Genomic DNA, 19,153 nt, shown 5'->3' on the forward strand with positions numbered 1-19,153 from the left:
CATAGAAAAGTTTAAGGTGCTGTCCCGGTGTTCTTGATTTTGCTTTCATGTTGAAAATACAGCCCTCCTAAAACGTATTCACACCCTTGATGACCAGCTCTTGGAGCCAATAAGGCTATGCTTAAGTGTATATGGGAAGGCAGTGTACATGCAGATAGGAGGAGAAAGCAGAGGTAGCAGAGGAATGATCTCATCAGTTTTCAGCTCCTTTATTATTGTCCAGTCAGGGAGCTGAAAATGTGCCCACATCTTGCTATAGAGGTTTGGACCTGGCTAGGTTATCTAGCAGTCTCTGAATCACAACACTGGTTGCACAGAATTACTAAAGACAACACACAGTATCTCCCAGAAGTGAGGTCACCCCTCACAGTTTTGTAAATATTTATTATATCTTTAATGTGACAACACTGAAGAAATGACACTTTGCTACAATGTGAGGTAGTGAATGTACAGCTTGTATAACATGTAAATTTGCTGTCCCCTCAAAATAACTCAACACACAGCCATTAATGTCTAAACCGCTGGCAACAAAAGTGAGTACACCCCTAAGTGAAAATGTCCAAATTGGGCCCAATTAGCCATTTTCCCTCCCCGGTGTCATGTGACTCGTTAGTGTTACAAGGTCTCAGGTGTGAATGAGGAGCAGGTGTGTTAAATTTGGTGTTATCGCTCTCACTCTCTCATACTGGTCACTGGAAGTTCAACATGGCACTTCATGGCAAAGAACTCTCTGAGGATCTGAGAAAAAGAATTGTTGCTCTACATAAAGATTGGCTAGGCTATAAGAAGATTGCCAAGACCCTGAAACTGAGCTGCAGCATGGTGGCCAAGACCATACAGCAGTTTAACAGGACAGGTTCCACTCAGAACAGGCCTCACCATGGTCCACCAAAGAAGTTGAGTGCACGTGCTCAGCGTCGTATCTAGAGGTTGTCTTTGGGAGATAGACGTATGATTGCTGCCAGCCTTGCTGCAGAGGTTGAAGGGGTGGGGGGTCAGCCTGTCAGTGCTCAGACCATATGCTACACTCTGCATTAAATTGGTCTGCATGGCTGTCATCCTAGAAAAAAGCCTCTTCTAAAGATGATGCACAAGAAAGCCCGCAAACAGTTTGCTGAAGACAAGCAGACTAAGGACATGGATTACTGGAACCATGTCCTGTGGTCTGATGAGACCAAGATAAACTGATTTGGTTCAGATGGTGTCAAGTGTGTGTGGCGGCAACCAGGTGAGGAGTACAAAGACAAGTGTGTCTTACCTACAGTCAAGCATGGTGGTGGGAGTGTCATGGTTTGGGGCTGCATGAGTGCTGCCGGCACTGGGGAGCTACAGTTCATTGAGGGAACCATGAATGCCAACATGTACTGTGACATACTGAAGCAGGGCATGATCCCCTCCCTTGGGAGACTGGGCCGCAGGGCAGTATTCCAACATGATAAGGACTCCAAACACACCTCTAAGACAACCACTGACTTAAGCATGTCTCCAGACCTAAACCCTATAGAGAATCTGTGGGGCATCCTCAAAACGGAAGGTGGAGGAGCGCAAGGTCTCTAACATCCACCAGCTCTGTGATGTCATCATGGAGGAGTGGAAGAGGACTCCAGTGGCAATCTGTGAAGCTCTGGTGAACTCCATGACCAAGAGGGTTAAGGCAGTGCTGGAAAATAAATGGTGACCACACAAAATATTGACACTTTGGGCCCAATTTGGACATTGTCACTTAGGGGTGTACTCACTTTTGTTGCCAGCGGTTTAGACATTAAAGGCTGTGTGTTGAGTTATTTTGAGGGGGCAGAAAATTTACACTGTTATACAAGCTGTACACTCGCTAGGTCACATTGCAGCAAAATGTCATTTCTTCAGTGATGTCACATGAAAATGCTAATAAAATATTTACAAAAATGTGAGGGGTGTACTCACTTCTCTGAGAGAGATACTATATATGCATTTTTTAACTATGTATTGTAATTATTTGTCTGCAGCTGAGCGGATATGTAACAGGCAGGGGCGGACTGACCATTTAGGCTCTCGGGCACTGCCCGAGGGCCCAGGGTCAGTAGGGGGCCCCATGAGATGCCCCTGGTACCATTCATAGGCTTTTTTGGATGTGGTTTGAGTGTGGGTGAGGACACAGGGGCCCCATGATTTCCTATTGCCTAGGAGCCCCATGAGTTGTCAGTCCACCCCTGGTAACAGGTATACGTACTGGAATGTGAGGCTCGGCTAGTTGGCTCTCAAACAGATTGGGATACATATTCACAATATATTTTGCAGCATTTCTTCCAGACTCCTTAGACATGGAAAATGTAATCTGGATGAAAAGACAAAAACACAATTTCATGTTACAATGTCATCATACCAATGTTTGACCCAATCTCTAAAACAGTCAAGAGATTTTATAGATTTAAAAAAACCACAATAGTATAGGAGATTGTGGACTTTCCATAGAATGCTTACACAAATTCATCAAGGCTCATACAATATAATCTATAAAATACCCACTAAAAGTCAAAGTATAACTAAAGTAAAACCTTTTATTAGTTTTGTATAGAGTAGTGAGGGATTAGAACCTTTGTCAGTTTTTATTGCTGTCTGTGCCCCTGTTATAGAGATTCACCCTATTTGTCCTGTTTACCATTATCATTGCAAGTGAAAGTAAAAGAAGATCCCAAATTTTCAGTTGTCCCCAGAAAAGTAACAGAGGGGAAATCTTCCAATGGGGACACTAGGACCTGGAGGCCCCTAGAGATTCTCTCAATTTGCACGGATGTCCTCTCACTTCCTGTTTGGCTATGGGACAGGAAGTGAATGGAAATCTCCGCAATGGGGAGCAGATGGCAAAGAAAAAAAACTGACAGGGGTTATACCCTACCTTGCTCTATCCAAAATGGAAAAAAAAAAAAAAAGAAAAAACACGTTTTGCCTATAGTTCTTTTATAACTCACGGTTATAACAGAAAAAACATCTAAAGCTGGCCATAGACTGTTTGAATCTTGGCCAGTTCTGCAGGGACTGGCCGAGATTCGAACCATGTATGGGCAGGCTGACTGTACCCAAGTTGATCAATCAACTTGAGTACAACTAGTCTGTTGTATTTTATATGTCATTATTGCTAGTTGTATTATAGCCACTAGCAGTAATCAAGGTGTTCTCCTGGCGGGTATAACTCCCCCTGCCCCCCCACAAGGGGAACACAATGGCTCTATGGGAGGGATAGGATCCCTCATCAACACTGACTGATTTTATATCCTGCAACCCGTAGAAGCAGTTTGCTATAACTATCATACAGTGTTCATGCTAAAGCCTGAAATATGCCATGCTCACTATACAATGGTACACATGGGTAATTGTTGCCTTTGGGAGGCTATAGGTGTGATCAGGTGACAGTTTGGCCATTGAGCACACGTTCATTTAGGTGATCTTTACCCCTTGGAGTGTTGCCATTTCCACACTTGATTTCAGTCACCCCCATCTTCTGGGGGTTCAGAAACTCCATGATCTTATGCCTACCCTGCTCTCAGCACTAGGATAATGATCTTAATCCGGGAAGTGCTGAATCATTGAATTTTGGATGCATTCAGTACAGAAACAACTGCGTGAAAGTTATGCAGGCCATAGACTGATCGAAAATCGGGCGATTTTTCTTTTAAAAACCAAAAATCGGTCGTTCAAGCGGCCGACGTTACGGCAAAAAGTGTCCCTGCAGAGAGGTCCGATATTTCTTAGACAGTTCCTTGACATTTATAGCGGTTGCAACAATGTATCTATTTGTATCCATTTAGGATACAGATGTTTTTATTCGGAAACAAATAGATACATTGTTGCAACTGCTATAAATGACAAGGAACTGTCAAAGAAATAGCGGAGCTCTCTGCAGGGACACTTTTTGCCAGACTGGAATTCCTTTTCTTCTTCATCCTCTTCATCTTCATCCTCTTCTTCCTCTTCTTCATCCTCCTCTTCTTCATCCTCCTCTTCCTCATCCTCCTCTTCCTCATCCTCCTCTTCCTCTTGCAGGTCACTGCTCATGCGCAGATTTTTTTATCGGTAAAAGATCGGCCGATTTGCCCATCATTGCCGTGAAAATCGGCCGATCGGCAAAATCGGCCGATTTTTTTCCAACTTTACCGATAAAAAAAATCTGCCAAAATACCGAAAAAACGGCCGAACATTTAGCCCACTAACGATCCGAAAATCGGCCGATTTTATTTTCGGCCGAAAAATCGGCCGATTTTCGACCCATCTATGGCCTGCATTACTCATTGGAACCTAATTGTCACCTGTGGACTGAAAACACCATTTCACTGCCATGATACAACAGACACAGGCGTGGAGATAAGAGAGTAATATCAATTATATAAATATTATACCCATGGGAATGGGAACAATTTTTAATAGCATGTTTATCATAAAATGTACTGAGGAAGTCTTGCTGCCTCCGAGTCAACAGACATGCTCTCTGGGTTTGATAGACTCTCACACACATCTAGACATATTATTCAATGCTAAAAGGTAAAATACTGGCGCACAGTCAAAAGGAACATATATATGTAAAGTACTCTTACAGAATCACTCATTGATTTTGGTGTGAGGAAAGGGTCATCTTGAAAATTATAGAGAGCCGATGTTGGGTCCTATATAGGAAAAAGAAAGTGGTGTTTAAAAAAAAATAAAAATAAAAGTGCATACAGACACATTCACATAATAAAATAACACTTACATGGTTCACGGTGTAGGCTAGTGCCTGCAAGACAGCTGTTTTATCCCTTAAAAGTAGAAAAAGGTATAAAAAATACATTAATGCCTCTGAAATTACAATCATACAGTAAAATACATGTGCGGTGCACAAGCCAAAGGAAATTCGATGCTAACTAAAGTTTCAGAGCCTTGGTCAATACAGATTCAATCAGGAATAGTAAAAGGCTGCAAAAGAGTATGTCGAGGCAAAATAAAAAATAAACATAGGCAGTATGTTCAATGAATGAAAATTGCCCAATGTTTTGACCCTTGAAAGACTGTGCAAGTACAGAAAAACACCTGTTGATCTGAGTGGTGTCAGCCCTACCTATTATGTTTTGCTAACGTACTCAGACCAATCCACTGTCTTCTTATCCAAAGCACACAATATAAATTAACTTGCAGTCGAAGGTAAGAACAGAAGAGGCTAAATGGTCTCTGAGACAACACCGATATGTGCACAGCACAACTTCGAAATTTCCAGCTTTAACAGGTACTTTGTGCGCTGCTAAAACAGATAAAACAAAACATTTCCAATGGTATATTTAAAGTAGTTGTAAACCTTCACATATATCCAGGGAAGTGGCTTACCTTGGGTGATACACAGAGATTAAACAAATCCTCCTACATAGGTTGTACCTGTTTATCTGCAACTCCCTATACTCTACATCTGTTCAAAGTGCAGAATTTATACAGCTTGGCTAAGCTTCCAAAAACCAGGGGGCAGGAAGCTGAAGTTACACTATGAAGTTACACTAGAGGTGCAGCTTACTTCTACTGTGAAATCCCTTTATAAATTTGATTATCCACCAATTCTTCATAAACTGGAGGGAGATCTACAGAGGTGGTCAGCACACAACCTTTCCTGGCTGGGCAGCCTGCATTTGGTTAAGATGACCTTGCTCCCACGGTTTCTCTATTACTTTAGGTTTCTCCCCATTCCAGTGTTGGAGAAATTTAAATCTTCAGTGATTAGATATATTTGGGGCAAAAAGGTCATTATTTTGCTAAAAAAATCCTCTTCTGTCCTAAAACTGGGGGTGTTGGGACTCCCGGACTTTTATAGATATTATCAGGCAGCACAACTGACAACTCGCAGCGGTTTATTGGAGACGTTATAAACCGGATTGGGTCTATATGGAGAGGATGGCAGTTCCAGGTTACACATTAGATTATGTACTTTGGTGTCCTCCTCGGAACCACCTGCCTACCCTAGCTCCAATTCTTTCTCAATCGGTTTCTCTATGGGACATGTTGAAGGATAACTCTACATTGGTTTCCCCCTTACATCCGCTAGCCCATATTTTTAAGAATCCCAATTTTACATGGATAGTAAGGCATTTAAATGGTGGCTTGACAAGGGGTTATATTGGATTGGGTAGTTTTTTACCGATAGAGTGCCTTTTACTCTGCACCATTGTGTCGAGGTGTTAGAAATGCCCCAAACGGAGCGGTTCCGTTTCTTCCAGATCTTGCATTTTTGCGTTCCTTTGTGCCCAATAAATCAAATCAATGTAGGGTCACTCCAAAAAAAAAGGTGCACACAGGATATAGGCCAAAGAAGGGGTATCTCTCTTATATATGGAATGCTATTGACTTCTCCTAAGTTTCCTTACATGTCTGACTGGGAGAAAGATCTTGGGGAAGAGGTTGAGTCTGAAGACTGGTACAAGCAATTTCTGAGATCTTATTCTGGCATTATAAATGTAACTTTGATGGAAGCTAACGTTAAAATACCGTATTTGCCGGCGTATAAGACGACCCCCTACTTTTCCTGTTAAAATATAGGGTTTGAGCTATACTCGCCGTATAAGACTACCCCACTTCCAACGCACACCAAATAAAAATGAAAAAACATCAGATTTGATTTCAATATGGTATTCCAATGATGGGACACTATTCCTTCCACTGACACCAATGATGGGGCATGATTCCTCCCACTGATACCAATGATGAGGCACTATTCCTTCCACTGACACCAATGATGGGGCACTACTCCTCCCACTGACACTAATGATGGGGCACTATTCCTCCCACTGATACCAATGATGGGACACTATTCCTCCCACTGACACCAATGATGGTGCCCCATCAGTAGTGTCAGTGTGAGAGGAATAGTGTCCCATCATTAGTGTCAGTGGGAGGAATAGTGCCCCATCATTGGTGTCAGTGGGAAGAATCGTGCCCCATCATTGGTGTCAGTGGGAGGAATAGTGTCCCATCATTAGTGTCAGTGGGAGGAATAGTGCCCCATCATTGGTGTCAGTGGGAGGAATAGTGCCCCATCACTGGTGTCAGTGGGAGGAATAGTGCCCCATCACTGGTGTCAGTGGGAGGAATAGCGCCCCATCATTGGTATCAGTGCCAGGAATTACACCCCATCATTGGTGTCAGTGGGAGGAATAGCGCCCCATCATTGGTATCAGTAGCAGGAATTGCACCCCATCAATGGTGTCAGTGGGAGGAATAGTGCCCCATCATTGGTATCAGTGGAAGGAATAGTGCCCCATCATTGGTGTCAGTGGGAGGAATTGTGCCCCATCATTGGTGTCAGTGGGAGGAATTGTGCCCCATCATTGGTGTCAGTGGGAGGAATAGTGCCCCATCATTGGTGTCAGTGGGAGGAATAGTGCCCCATCATTGGTATCAGTGGGGAGGAGGAATAGTGCCCCATCATTGGTGTCAGTGGGAGGAATAGTGCCCCATCATTGGTGTCAGTGGGAGGAATAGTGCCCCATGGTTGGTGTCAGTGGGAGGACTAGTGCCCCATGGTTGGTGTCAGTGGGGAGGAGGAATAGTGCCCCATGGTTGGTGTCAGTGGGGAGGAGGAATAGTGCCCCATGGTTGGTGTCAGTGGGAGGAATAGTGCCCCATGGTTGGTGTCAGTGGGAGGAATAGTGCCCCATGGTTGGTGTCAGTGGGGAGGAGGAATAGTGCCCCATGGTTGGTGTCAGTGGGGAGGAGGAATAGTGCCCCATCATTGGTGTCAGTGGGGAGAATAGTGCCCCATCATTGGTGTCAGTGGGAGGAATAGTGCCCCATCATTGGTGTCAGTGGGGGAGGAGGAATAGTGCCCCATCATTGGTGTCAGTGGGGGAGGAGGAATAGTGCCCCATCATTGGTGTCAGTGGGGAGGAGGAATAGTGCCCCATCGTTAGTGGGGTAGAGAAGCGGCTGCTCCTTTCAGTTCGGCAGCTTGATTTTCGCGGGGCCGTTCGGCTCCGCCTCCTCGCCGGTGATTGGTCGCCTGTGTGCGCTGGCGCCCAATCACCGGTGAGGAGGCGGAGCCGAGTAGCCGCGCGACCATCGAGCGGCCGAACTGAAATAAGGAGCAGCCGCGCTTCCTGGACCGGATCGTCGTGGGACCGGGACCGGAGCCAGGTAAGGTACAGCAGACCCTCTGCCCACCCCTGTACTTAAGTGTCCGTTGGAGGAGGAGGGGGGGGCGGCGCCACCCCTCGAAAAAGTGCCGCCCTGACACCGACTCGCCGTATACCGGCGTATAAGACGACCCCCGACTTTTCAGAAGATTTTCACGGGTTGAAAAGTCGTCTTATACGCCGGCAAATACGGTACTTACTAAATGGTACATGGTTCCTATGCGTTTAGCTAAAATGTTTCCCTCCGCTTCTCCCCTTTGCTTTAGGTGATGTGGCATGACTGGAATCATGTTTCATATCTGGTGGGAATGTCCACGGCTGAGAGGCTTTTGGAATGACATCTTTGCTATGTTGCGGAAAGTTACGGGGCCACCCATTCCTCAGACACCTTCTCTGGCTCTACTTAATGCATTAGTGGAGGATGTTCCTTGACATTTACAACGCTTGATTTTCTATGTTCTATTGTGTGCAGAGATGACCACTACTAGAGCTGGGAAGCAACCTTCAGTCTCTGTGACCCAGGCGAAGAAGAAATCACCTGGATTATGCTGCAGGAAAACGCTGTTAGTATGCTTCATGATACAGTGGGCTGAATATATGAATGTTGCGTTATGATTTCTCCGTGGGTGTAGGGGGTATGCGCCACCTTAACATCCTACTCCGGACCTGTCTTTCTGATCCGTTTTCCTTTCCCCTCTTTTTTCCCTTTCTTTTCTGGTAGTCTGTTACCAGTTTCTAATGGTCCAATGGATATCTCAGGCTGTCGCTTGGGGTTTCTTGTGCTAGGTGTTTGTGGAAGGGAACTCTGCGATACATGGGGGATGTTGACTATCACCCTCCCTATTTTGTTCCTGGTATTGGCTTTATTTGAGGTTCTCTGTTAAAGTTAGAAACGATCAGAATATGTGCATTCCTATGTATTCATTATCCTCCATTCTTTTATATTAGTCTATTTTAATACCAATGATAATTATATGTTTTGCTCTGTCAAAACTTCTATAAAAATCTATTGATAGTATTGAAAGTAAATAAAAAAAAACATTTAAAAAAAAGTAAATATGATATATTTATCCATTTACTAATGCTAGCAGCATAATGATTAAAAATAGTTCATATTGATTAAGAGTGAAGTTCCACTTTAAATAGAAAATGTTTGACAAAGTGAAGCACACTACAAGACCTCAAAAAGCAACACATTATTCCGCAATCTAAAGAAATTCAAGAACAGATAAGAAACAAAGTAACTGACATGTATCAGTCTGGAAAGGTTACAAAGCCATTTCTAAGGCTTTGGGACTCCACAGAGCCACAGTGACAGCCAATATCCACACGGGAGAAAACAGTGGTGAACCTTCCCAGGAGTGGTCGGCCTATGAAAATTACTTTAAGAGCACAATAACTCATCCAGGAGGTCATAAAAGAAGCCAGAACAAGAACTCACTTGTCTCCATTAAGGTAAGTGTTCATGATTCAACAATAAGAAAGAGACCAGGCAAAAAAGGCATCCATGGGAGAGTTCCAAGGCAAAAGCCACTGCTGACCAAAAAGAACACAAAGGCTCGTCTCACATTTGCCAAAAAGCATCTTGATTATCCCCAAGACTTTTGGGCAAATATTCTGTGGACAGATGAGACAAAAGTTGAACATTTTGGAAGGTGTGCATTCCGTTACATCTGGCGTAAAACTACAGCATTTCATAAAAAGAACATCATGCCAAGTCAAACATGGCGGTGCTAGTGCAGTGGTCTGGGGCTGCTTTGCAGCTTCAGGACCTGGATGAATTGCCATAATTGATGGAACCATGAATTCTGTGCTCTACCAGAAAATCCTGAAAGAGAATGCTCGGCTATCAGTTTGTGATCTGAAACATACCAGCAAGTCCACCTCTGAATGGCTAAGGTGTTGGAGTGGCCTAGTCAAAGTTCGGACTTCTGGCTGAGATGCTGTGACATGACCTTAAACAGGCCGTTCATGCTCCAACACCCTCCAATGTGCCTGAATTAAAACAATTCTGCAAAGAAGAGCGGGCCAAAATTCCTCCACATCGATGGGAAAGACTCAATGCAAGTTATTGCAAACGCTTGATTGCAGTTGTTGTCGTCAAGGGTGACAGCCAGTTATTAGTTTTAGGGGGCAATTACTGTTTCACATAGGGTCAGGCAGGTTTGGATGTTTTTCCCTTAATAAATAAAATCATAATTTAAAAGCTGCATTTTGAATTTACCTGGGTTATCTTTGTGCAATACTAAAATATGTTTGATGATCTGAATCATTAGGGTGTGACCAATATGAAAAAAATAAATAAATAAATAAATAAATCAGGAAGGGGGCAAATACTATACACACACACACACACACACACACACACACACACACAGACACAACAGGGGCTGATTTACTAAAACTGGAGAGTGCAGCAAAATTTGGTGCAGCTGTGCATGGTAGTCAATCAGCTTGTTCAATTAAGCTTTGACAAAAAAAAAGAAAAAAAAAAAATGGCAGCCGACAGGTTTTTATGCAAAGATGCACCAGATTTTGCACTCTCCAGGTTTTAGTAAACCAACTATATAGTGACTATTCAAGCAATGCTAGCAAACACCTCTCTCTAAATCACTGACCAGGTCTTTTTCCTTGGAATTTCTATTTCTTCTGCAGCTGTCAAAAAGAAAAGAAGCAGATACACATGAGTAGAAGACATAAGAATATACTGTATAAAAAAAACAAAAAAACATTAAATAAATAATTATAAAAAAAAAGTTTAAAGTGCCCCCGTCCTCCCGTAGTGGTGAGCGCATACATAGGCCATGCGCACATATGTAAATGGTGTTCAAACCACACGTGAGGTATTGCCACGAACGTCAGAACAAGAGCAATAATTCTCGCACTAGACCTCCTCTAGCTTTACACTGCTAACCTGTAGAAATTTTTAAAGCATCACCCACGGAGATTTTTAAGAACAGCAGTTTCACACCATTCCATGAGCGTGCGCAATTTTAAAGCGTGACATGTTGGGTATCTATTTACTCGCCATAACATCCTCTTTCATATTTTACAAAAAAATTGGGACTTTTTTTTTTTTAATCAAAGTATATTTTTTTCCAAAAATATATATTCATTTTTAAAAACTGCACATTTCGGTTTTCAGCCAAGTGCATTTTGAATTTTTGTTATCGGTTTCGGCACCAGAATTTTCATTTCTGTGCACCACTACACAATACATATACACATTTTTTTTTTTTTTTTTAACTACACATTTTTATTGATATTGACAATAAGAACAGTAAAAACACAGTAGACATGGTTGGTAATATCTTCTTTTTTTTAATTAATATAGCACATTTCAGCTAAGGGTGATGTCTGATGGATGATAGTACCATATATACAACTCCACAAATATACTGTAGATCTCACATCATGTGTTTGGAGTATGAGGAAACCAGAGTACTCACAGGAAACCGATACAGGCACAAGGAGAAAATTCAAACTCCATACAGGTAATGTCCTGCTTGCAAATCGAACTAAGGACCCCAATGCTGCAAGGCAAGAAGTGCTAACCAATAATTTGTTCAGAAGGTACATATGGGGATATTTATAAGGCTTCCTAGATCTACAATGGATATAAATAGTCTACCACCTCTGTTAAAATGTCAGGTTTCTGTGATTTAAAAAAAATGAGACAAAAGATAAAACATTTGTCCGTTCAGATCAAATCCAATTTTGAAATCATGCGACTTACAGTGAACTTCTGAACTCAGCTACATCCCCAGTTTTAAGAAGGTGTGCACACTTATGCAACCACATTATATTAGTTTTTTACGTTTACTCCCCCCCTCCCCCTAAAAGATTTCAGTTTGTTTTTCAATTGAGTTGTACAGTTTATAGGTCACATTAAAGGTGGAAAATGTTCTGAAATTATTTTTCTTTGTCTCATTTTTTACATCACAGAAACCTGGCATTTTAACAGGGGTGTGTGGACTTTTTATATCCACTGTAACTGGCAAATTCCTGGACTATGTATGGCATATTTCCCAAACAATAATGATCTGTTTAGATGCTGTTTAGGTTGGAGAAAAAAAATCCACTTTCATCATTATAGCATTTGCTGGAGCAGTGGCATCCCTAGGCGGGTGTGGGGGGTGCGCGCCGCACCGGGTGACACCTATCGCACGAGGTGACACCGGACCCTCTCCACGAAAAAGAAGGTTTTAAAGCAAGCCGACAATGCCCGCAAGATGGATCGTATCTGCGGATTGAGCATAATGGATCAGAGTCCAATCCATTATGCTCCCAAATGTGCAGATCCAATCCATCTTGCGGGGATCGTCGGCTTGCAACCTATATGGGGTTAACTGATCAAGGTAAGGCTGTGGAAGATCTGGGACTTGTCTGTAACCAGGAAAAGCGGCCACGATAGCAGGAACCTCCTCCATCTGACATAATTTCTCGAGCATGTGCAGACCGGACCGGTGTTGAAAGATCAGTTAACCCCGTACAGGTTGCAAGCCGACAATCCCCGCAAGATGGATCGGATCTGCGGATTGGGGAGCATAATGGATCGGACTTCGATCCATTATGCTCAATTTGCAGATCCGATCCATCCTGCGGGGATTGTCAGAGGGGTGACACCAAGTGTTACCGCACCGGGTGACACCAACACTAGGGACGCTCCTGTGCTGGAGTCTATAGTCACTGTTTTTTTATTTTATTAGCACAGTGGCTAAATGGTTAGCACTTCCGCCTGGCAGTACTAGGGTTCGAATCCCAGCCACGGCACCACCTGCCTGGAGTTTTCATGTCCTCCCTGTGACTGCGTGGGTTTCCTCTGGGTACTCCGGTTACCTCCCACACTCCAAAGACATGCTGGTAGGTTAATTGGCTCCTGTCTAAAAAATTGTCCCTAGTATGTGTATGTAAAAATGTGAGTTAGGGACTTTCGACTGTACGCCCCTTGAGGGTTAGGGGACTGATGTGAATGTACAATATATGTATGTAAAGTGCTGTGTAAATTGACGGAGCTATATAAGTACCTGAAATAAATAAAATATTTCCTCCCTGTATGATCCTAAAGTTTAGCAAAGAATTAGCAATCAGATTTCTCACATCTGGACATTATGCCCCATGCTCAACAAAAGGCGCTAGCTGAAAAGCTCAAATATCCTAAAATATTAGTCCAGCTCTATCAATGGCTATCGTCCTTATGCATGACAGGTACACTTTAAAAGTGACATACTAAGAAAACATAAAAAAGCACAAATAAAGTGTTAAGGAAACTGAAAATAGACACCTACCTGCAGCGGCTTGGTGGCTACGGCTTGTACATAGGAACCTAGAGAGAGCAACAAATAAGTATATTATAAAAAGGTGCAAATTTAAAATTTACAAATATTTATTATTCATGAACTCAGTACAGTTTTATGTTAGATTTAGGTCTTGTTCACATAGGTGCGGATACCTGTATACAAAGAATGAGCTGTGTGTTTATGAGTCCCTAGCTGGTAGGTGCTGTCAAGGCTATGAGGCTGCAGCAGCTGCATCCTCATACAAAGAAGAGAAGGGGTCTTCCTTCCCCACGGGTACAATGCGTCATTCAATTATACCGGCTGCCGTACCCTCGAAGTTCACGCACATATATGAACCTAGGCTTAATGATATGATACTGTTCACATCTGTGCGCTGTGCTTTTGAAAAGTCCTGCTTGCTGCATCTTCAGTGTGTTCTCTTATAAACGCACCTTCCTTTATAGTCAATGGCAGCGATCCAAAAACGCAACACACATTTTCTATTAGTGCATCTTTTTGAGTTACGTGTCCATTTTTGCCAGTTGACCGAGGGAGGAAAACACATGCAAAATGCACTATACCTCAGTGCCCATGAGAATGCATTGAAAATGCGATAAAAAAACAGAACACCTCAAAAAAAAAAAAAAGGCATATTGTGTTATCTAATGCACAGTGGGGAACGGGCCCTATATCTAGGTTCACAAATGTGCAGGTTGGGAATGCATGTACTGTGGATTTAGAAAGAATCCCATTTTGTTGCTTTGCAGCCTGAAATGAAGACAGACACAGTTTTTGTTTTATCCATCTGTTTTTACTCTTATTGCTTATAACATCTAAGTAAAAGATATAATGCCAACATGTCAAACTTTTTTTAAAAAGTCAGCATGGGGCCTGATTTACTCTTGCAACCTATACCATCCAAGTGAAATGTGATTATTTTAAGGGGGGGGGGGTGATTATTTTTCATATCCACGTGTGTTGCAGACCACCACAGAAACCTGCTACTCTTTAGCAGACACATGGGGGTAGATTTACTAAAACTGGTTCACTCAGAATCTAGTGCAGCTTTGCACGGTAGCCAATCAGCTTCTAACCTCAGCTTGTTCAGTTAAGCTTTGGCAATAAAACCTGGAAGCTGATTGGTTTCTATGCAGAAATGCATCTAATTTTGTACTCTCCAGCTTTAGTAAATAAACTCCATGGGGTCCCCCGCGCCTGAAACCATACGGAGCATTTTTAAAAAGGGCCGGGGGCAAATTACATCATGCACATAGAGGACCTCACCTCATCCCTAAGAGACCGGAAGCACGTTTCCGCAAGATGTGGTACCGTGGTCTGCTTGTATCGAACTCCATGTGACTGGATCAGTGTGGGTCTAGGAAGGTCTGAATGGGTCGTTTCCCACCTTTAAATTTTATTCTTACATCTTTCCTAGCTACCTCTTCCCTCCTTACCTTTCTCTTTCTTCTCACCCTGAGCTTCTCTGACATATACATAAAACCCCTTTGGACTAGATAAGTGATACTAAAAAGATATATATATAGATTTTTTTTTTTTTTTAAATAACATATTATACTTACCTGCTCTGTGTAGTGGTTTTGCACAGAGCAGCCCCGATCCTTCTCTTATTGGGTCCCCCACTGGCACTCCTGGACCTTCCCTCCTGTCGGGTGCCCCCATAGCAAGCAGCTTGCTATGGGGGCACCCAAGCAGGCGTGCTCCCGAACCGCTGCTCCGCGTGTCTATTAAGACACGTAGCTACAGCTCAGCCCCGCCCCCTCTCTCCTCATTTGCTCAATGACTGATTGACAGCAGCAGGAGCCAATGGTTCCCTCTGCTCAGCCAATGAGAAGACCAAGTCCCGGGATAGTCGAGACTCCAGTGCACATCTCTGGATCGAGCGGGGGCGTAGCTGAGTATTTGGGGGCATGCTGCATAGAGAAGGTTTTTTTAAACCTTCATGCATAGAATGCATGAAAGTAAAAAAATATTTGGCCTTTACAACCACTTTAATCTAGCATCCATCTGCCTTTACCTACCTTGTTATAATGACGAGGGTCATCCTGTAGTTGGAGAATTCAGGTATCCCCTTCTTACCTCATACCGATTTGCTGTCTGTTTTACAGACTAGCCACTTTTGTTCAATAATCTATCAGGTTTCTTGGATTAATTTTCATTCCTATGTTTGACTAGATGTAATCTAACATTTTAACCCCTTCCTGTCAACCATACGCATATATGTGGCCTAAAGGAAGTGGGTCTTTATCTGTGAGACCGCATATATCTCTTTGTGCTTGGAGCGCGCCCCCATCACAGGGACCCTGGGCTCTCACTGAGTACTAATGATCAGGACCTGGAACTTCTGATCACTGAGAAAGCCTCTGATTGGCTATCACAGTGATCAGTCACTGTGAGCCCACCCATGTATTTACTTCCACTTCTGAATGAAGGTAACGATACATTGAGAAAAGAAAATAATGAAAAGAAGGAAAAGAATCAAGGTTTGCCAGGGTTGGGTTAGTGTTGGGGTCAAGGCAAGGGTTAAAAGGCCACAGTCAGTATATTTGAGGAATAAGTTAAAAAACAAACAAACAAAAAAAAAAAAACACCTTAAAATTAGTATCAGTGTGTTTTAGGCAGGTTAAAAAAAATACAAAAACAAGCACCATTGCTTCTGGGCCCTACTAACATACACATATGTGGTATCGCTGCGATCATCAGGAGCAGGAGAAATTATTTTGGGTTGTTCTTTAGTTGTAAATGATGGTAAAAGCAAGAAATATGCAGCTAAATTTAAAAATGTGTTCTTTTGATAATACAAACAAACAAAAAATCTGTCCCGACAAATACAAGGTATAATCCACCTGGATGCACAAAGTAGTTGCAATGATATGTACGGTTTTACTAACACATGTCAAAGTTGCAAAATGGTGCTTGGGCATTAACATTTGTATCACCCTCAGGCACTAAGGGGTTAAAGTGGCTGTAAAGGCTGAAGGTTTTTTTACCTTACTGCATTCTATGTATGAAGGTAAAAAACATTCTGTGTGCTGCTCCTCCCCCCAATACTTACCTGAGCCCCCTCTCGATCCAGCGATGTGAACAGGAGCCTTGGCTGTCCCAGGACTCCCTCTCCTCAATGGCTGAGATGGCAGCGGGAGCCAATGGGGTGAGAGCAGGGGCGGGGCTGAGCTGCAGCTCTGTCTTATGGAAGCATAGAGCCGGGCTTGACAGCAAGCATGCACCAGTGCCTTCCCCCCCCCAATACTTACCAGAGCCCCCTCTCGATCCAGCGATGTGAACAGGAGCCTTGGCTGTCCCGGAACTCCCTCTCCTCAATGGCTGAGACAGCAGCGGGAGCCAATGAGGCGAGAGCAGGGGCAGGGCTGAACGTCAGCTCTGTGTCTTATGGAAGCATAGAGCCAGGCTTGACAGCAAGATTGCACCAGTGCGCGAGCCCGCACGCACGCACACACACACACCAAGCGGCTTGCTATTGGGTGGCACTGGTCAAGGGGGAGGGGCCAGGAGCGCAGCGGGGAACCCGAAAAGAAGAGGATCGGGGCTACTCTATGTAAAACCACTGCGCAGAGCTGGTAAGTATGTTTGTTATTTTTTTTATTTTAAAAACTAAACCTTTACTACCACTTTATGTTGCATTGGAGTGGCATCTAGGGTTTGTTTTTCCTGTTGAATTGGATATTTTGTCACTGAAAATAAAGAACAAAAAAAAGAGGGTTGAGGACTTCTTTCCCGACGGTTCTCATGAGTACAATAGCCCATTCAAATAAATGGAAACTCATACAAATGAGCGCAGAGAGGCCACTCCAGGTGGAAACATGTGAACAGTTAATTATGAGCTCACCACTGCTGCCTTGTTAATAATTTGCATGATGAAGACAACTGAAAAGAATAGGCGCTGTGGAAAATGCTCTCAGTCAAGCACCTTAATGAAGGTGCATCTTTATTGGGTGAGACAAAGTAGCAAATATAATAAAATTTGACCAGCCTGAAGTGAACAGTGTGACTCCAATGGACGGCCCGTCCGTTCTGAAGGGAGCTGAGATTGGAGAACGCTCCTGTTGGCTTCAAATCACGTGGTGTTAGCGTACCGGCGCCCCGGGGGGTGTCACCATGGCAAGCGAAGGCAGTGTCCGGCGTTGGCTTCAGCTGGGAGCGTGTGTAGGGTTACCAAGAAGATATGTTTTGCGCAGTTGCACTTTGTCAAGTCTCTGGTAGCCCTGGCCGGCGGCCATTATATAGAAGACCATTAAAGGGAAGGCTGGCTGAGTGTAATTAGCAGGGGATGGGGTGTCAACCAGAGCGGACGGCTTGTCCCGAAGCAATGCTGAATACAAATTTAAAAGTACAAATTGCAAATTATAGAAAGTGGTGCCAAGTAATGGAGTGATATCAATAAGAACACTAGTGGAAAACATGACATACTTTCATCTTTATTATTTTATTGTATTATTACATTAATTCTGCTAAAGGAAAAACTTTCTTGTGAGAGAACTCTAAGTTAAAAATGACATCGCTGGTACATGGAAGCTATGTAAAAAAATGCATTTATAGTGAGGTAATTTTGGGTATATTGGCAAAGAAGGGGGGGGGGGGGGAGCTTGGCATATGAAGATAAAAATAACTGTATAAAAGGTACTGCTAAGAGAAATATAGTAAAATCAATATGGGTATCAAGTTAGGTAGCTCATATGTTCATAACCAAGTAAACGCAATAGATGCGTAGTAACATGTATTCATAATTGAGTGAACACAATATATACATGGTAACAGTGAAAGTTAAAAAACAAGTGTGAAAAGAAGACAATGTATATAAAATAAATATCAGTACATAACCATAAATAATGCTTAGCGGGGAGAAAAAAAAATAAAACAACCAACACAGGAGGATCCTACTTCCGGGGACTATAAGTCATACTTGTTAGATAATGCTATGAATTTCAAGATCCTCACTGAGACCATTGGGGGTCATAGAACCTAACTTGTAGATCCAGAACATCTCTCTCCTACATAAACGGCTAGTCTTTCGTTGTCAGTAAATGTACCCTTTGGAATATGTTCGATTGCTAAGACCTCAAGAAGACTGAAATTCTTTTGAAGGGATTGCAAAAAGTGCCTGGGGACACTATGCTTATCGCAACCATCTCTTATAAGTCTTCTATGCTCCCCTATGTGTTTGCGTAGAGGGCGTGTGGTTCGGCCTACATATAGGAGCTTACACGGGCATGTGAGGACGTATATGACGTGGTCAGTTGCACACATAATAAACTGAAGAATGTGGTAGCTGTTGCCCTGGGAGTCCAAACCCTGTGATCTGCAATGGGTGATGGACTGACAGGTGAGACAACCTCTTTTGTTGCATCTATAGATACCTGTTCTGTCATCAAATGTAAGAAGGGGGCCGTTCTCTATGTAGGTGGACAGTGACATTTTGCTTGGGGCTAGAATATTTTTCAAAGTATGGGCTCTCTTGAAAGTTACTTGTGGGGCGCGTGGGAGAATAGGTGCTAGTCTAGGATCTAATTGTAAAATGTGCCAGTGTTTGCGAATGATGTTGGTAATGTCACCATGTGATGTGTTGAAACCAGTGATAAACCTCACCGAGTTGGACTGGTCACGGGCCTGAGTATGTATTCGGTCTTTCAATACGCTGTTTTTGGTATATGCATTTTTAATAAGGGAAGGGGGATAGTCTTTCTCAGAAATCTTTTTTGTAAGGAGAGAACCTTGTTC

At 43.1% G+C, this 19,153-nt stretch overlaps 1 protein-coding gene across 1 annotated transcript in view; it reads right to left on the minus strand.

Annotated features, from left to right (window-relative positions):
* Positions 1–19,153, minus strand: part of PTCD3 (pentatricopeptide repeat domain 3) — a 134,110-nt gene that overhangs the window by 105,050 nt on the left and 9,907 nt on the right. Inside the window, exons 2-6 of the mRNA XM_089692316.1 lie at positions 13,409–13,446; positions 10,739–10,775; positions 4,724–4,769; positions 4,569–4,637; positions 2,210–2,314 (exon numbers count right to left, since the gene is read on the minus strand). Coding sequence (XP_089548442.1) covers positions 2,210–2,314; positions 4,569–4,637; positions 4,724–4,769; positions 10,739–10,775; positions 13,409–13,446 — 295 coding nt within the window. The remainder of the gene's footprint in view (positions 1–2,209; positions 2,315–4,568; positions 4,638–4,723; positions 4,770–10,738; positions 10,776–13,408; positions 13,447–19,153) is intronic.

Source organism: Staurois parvus, unplaced genomic scaffold (assembly GCF_062004578.1).
Source record: "Staurois parvus isolate SC_StPar_1 unplaced genomic scaffold, SC_StPar_1.0 ptg000581l, whole genome shotgun sequence".
Lineage (NCBI taxonomy): Eukaryota > Metazoa > Chordata > Amphibia > Anura > Ranidae > Staurois > Staurois parvus.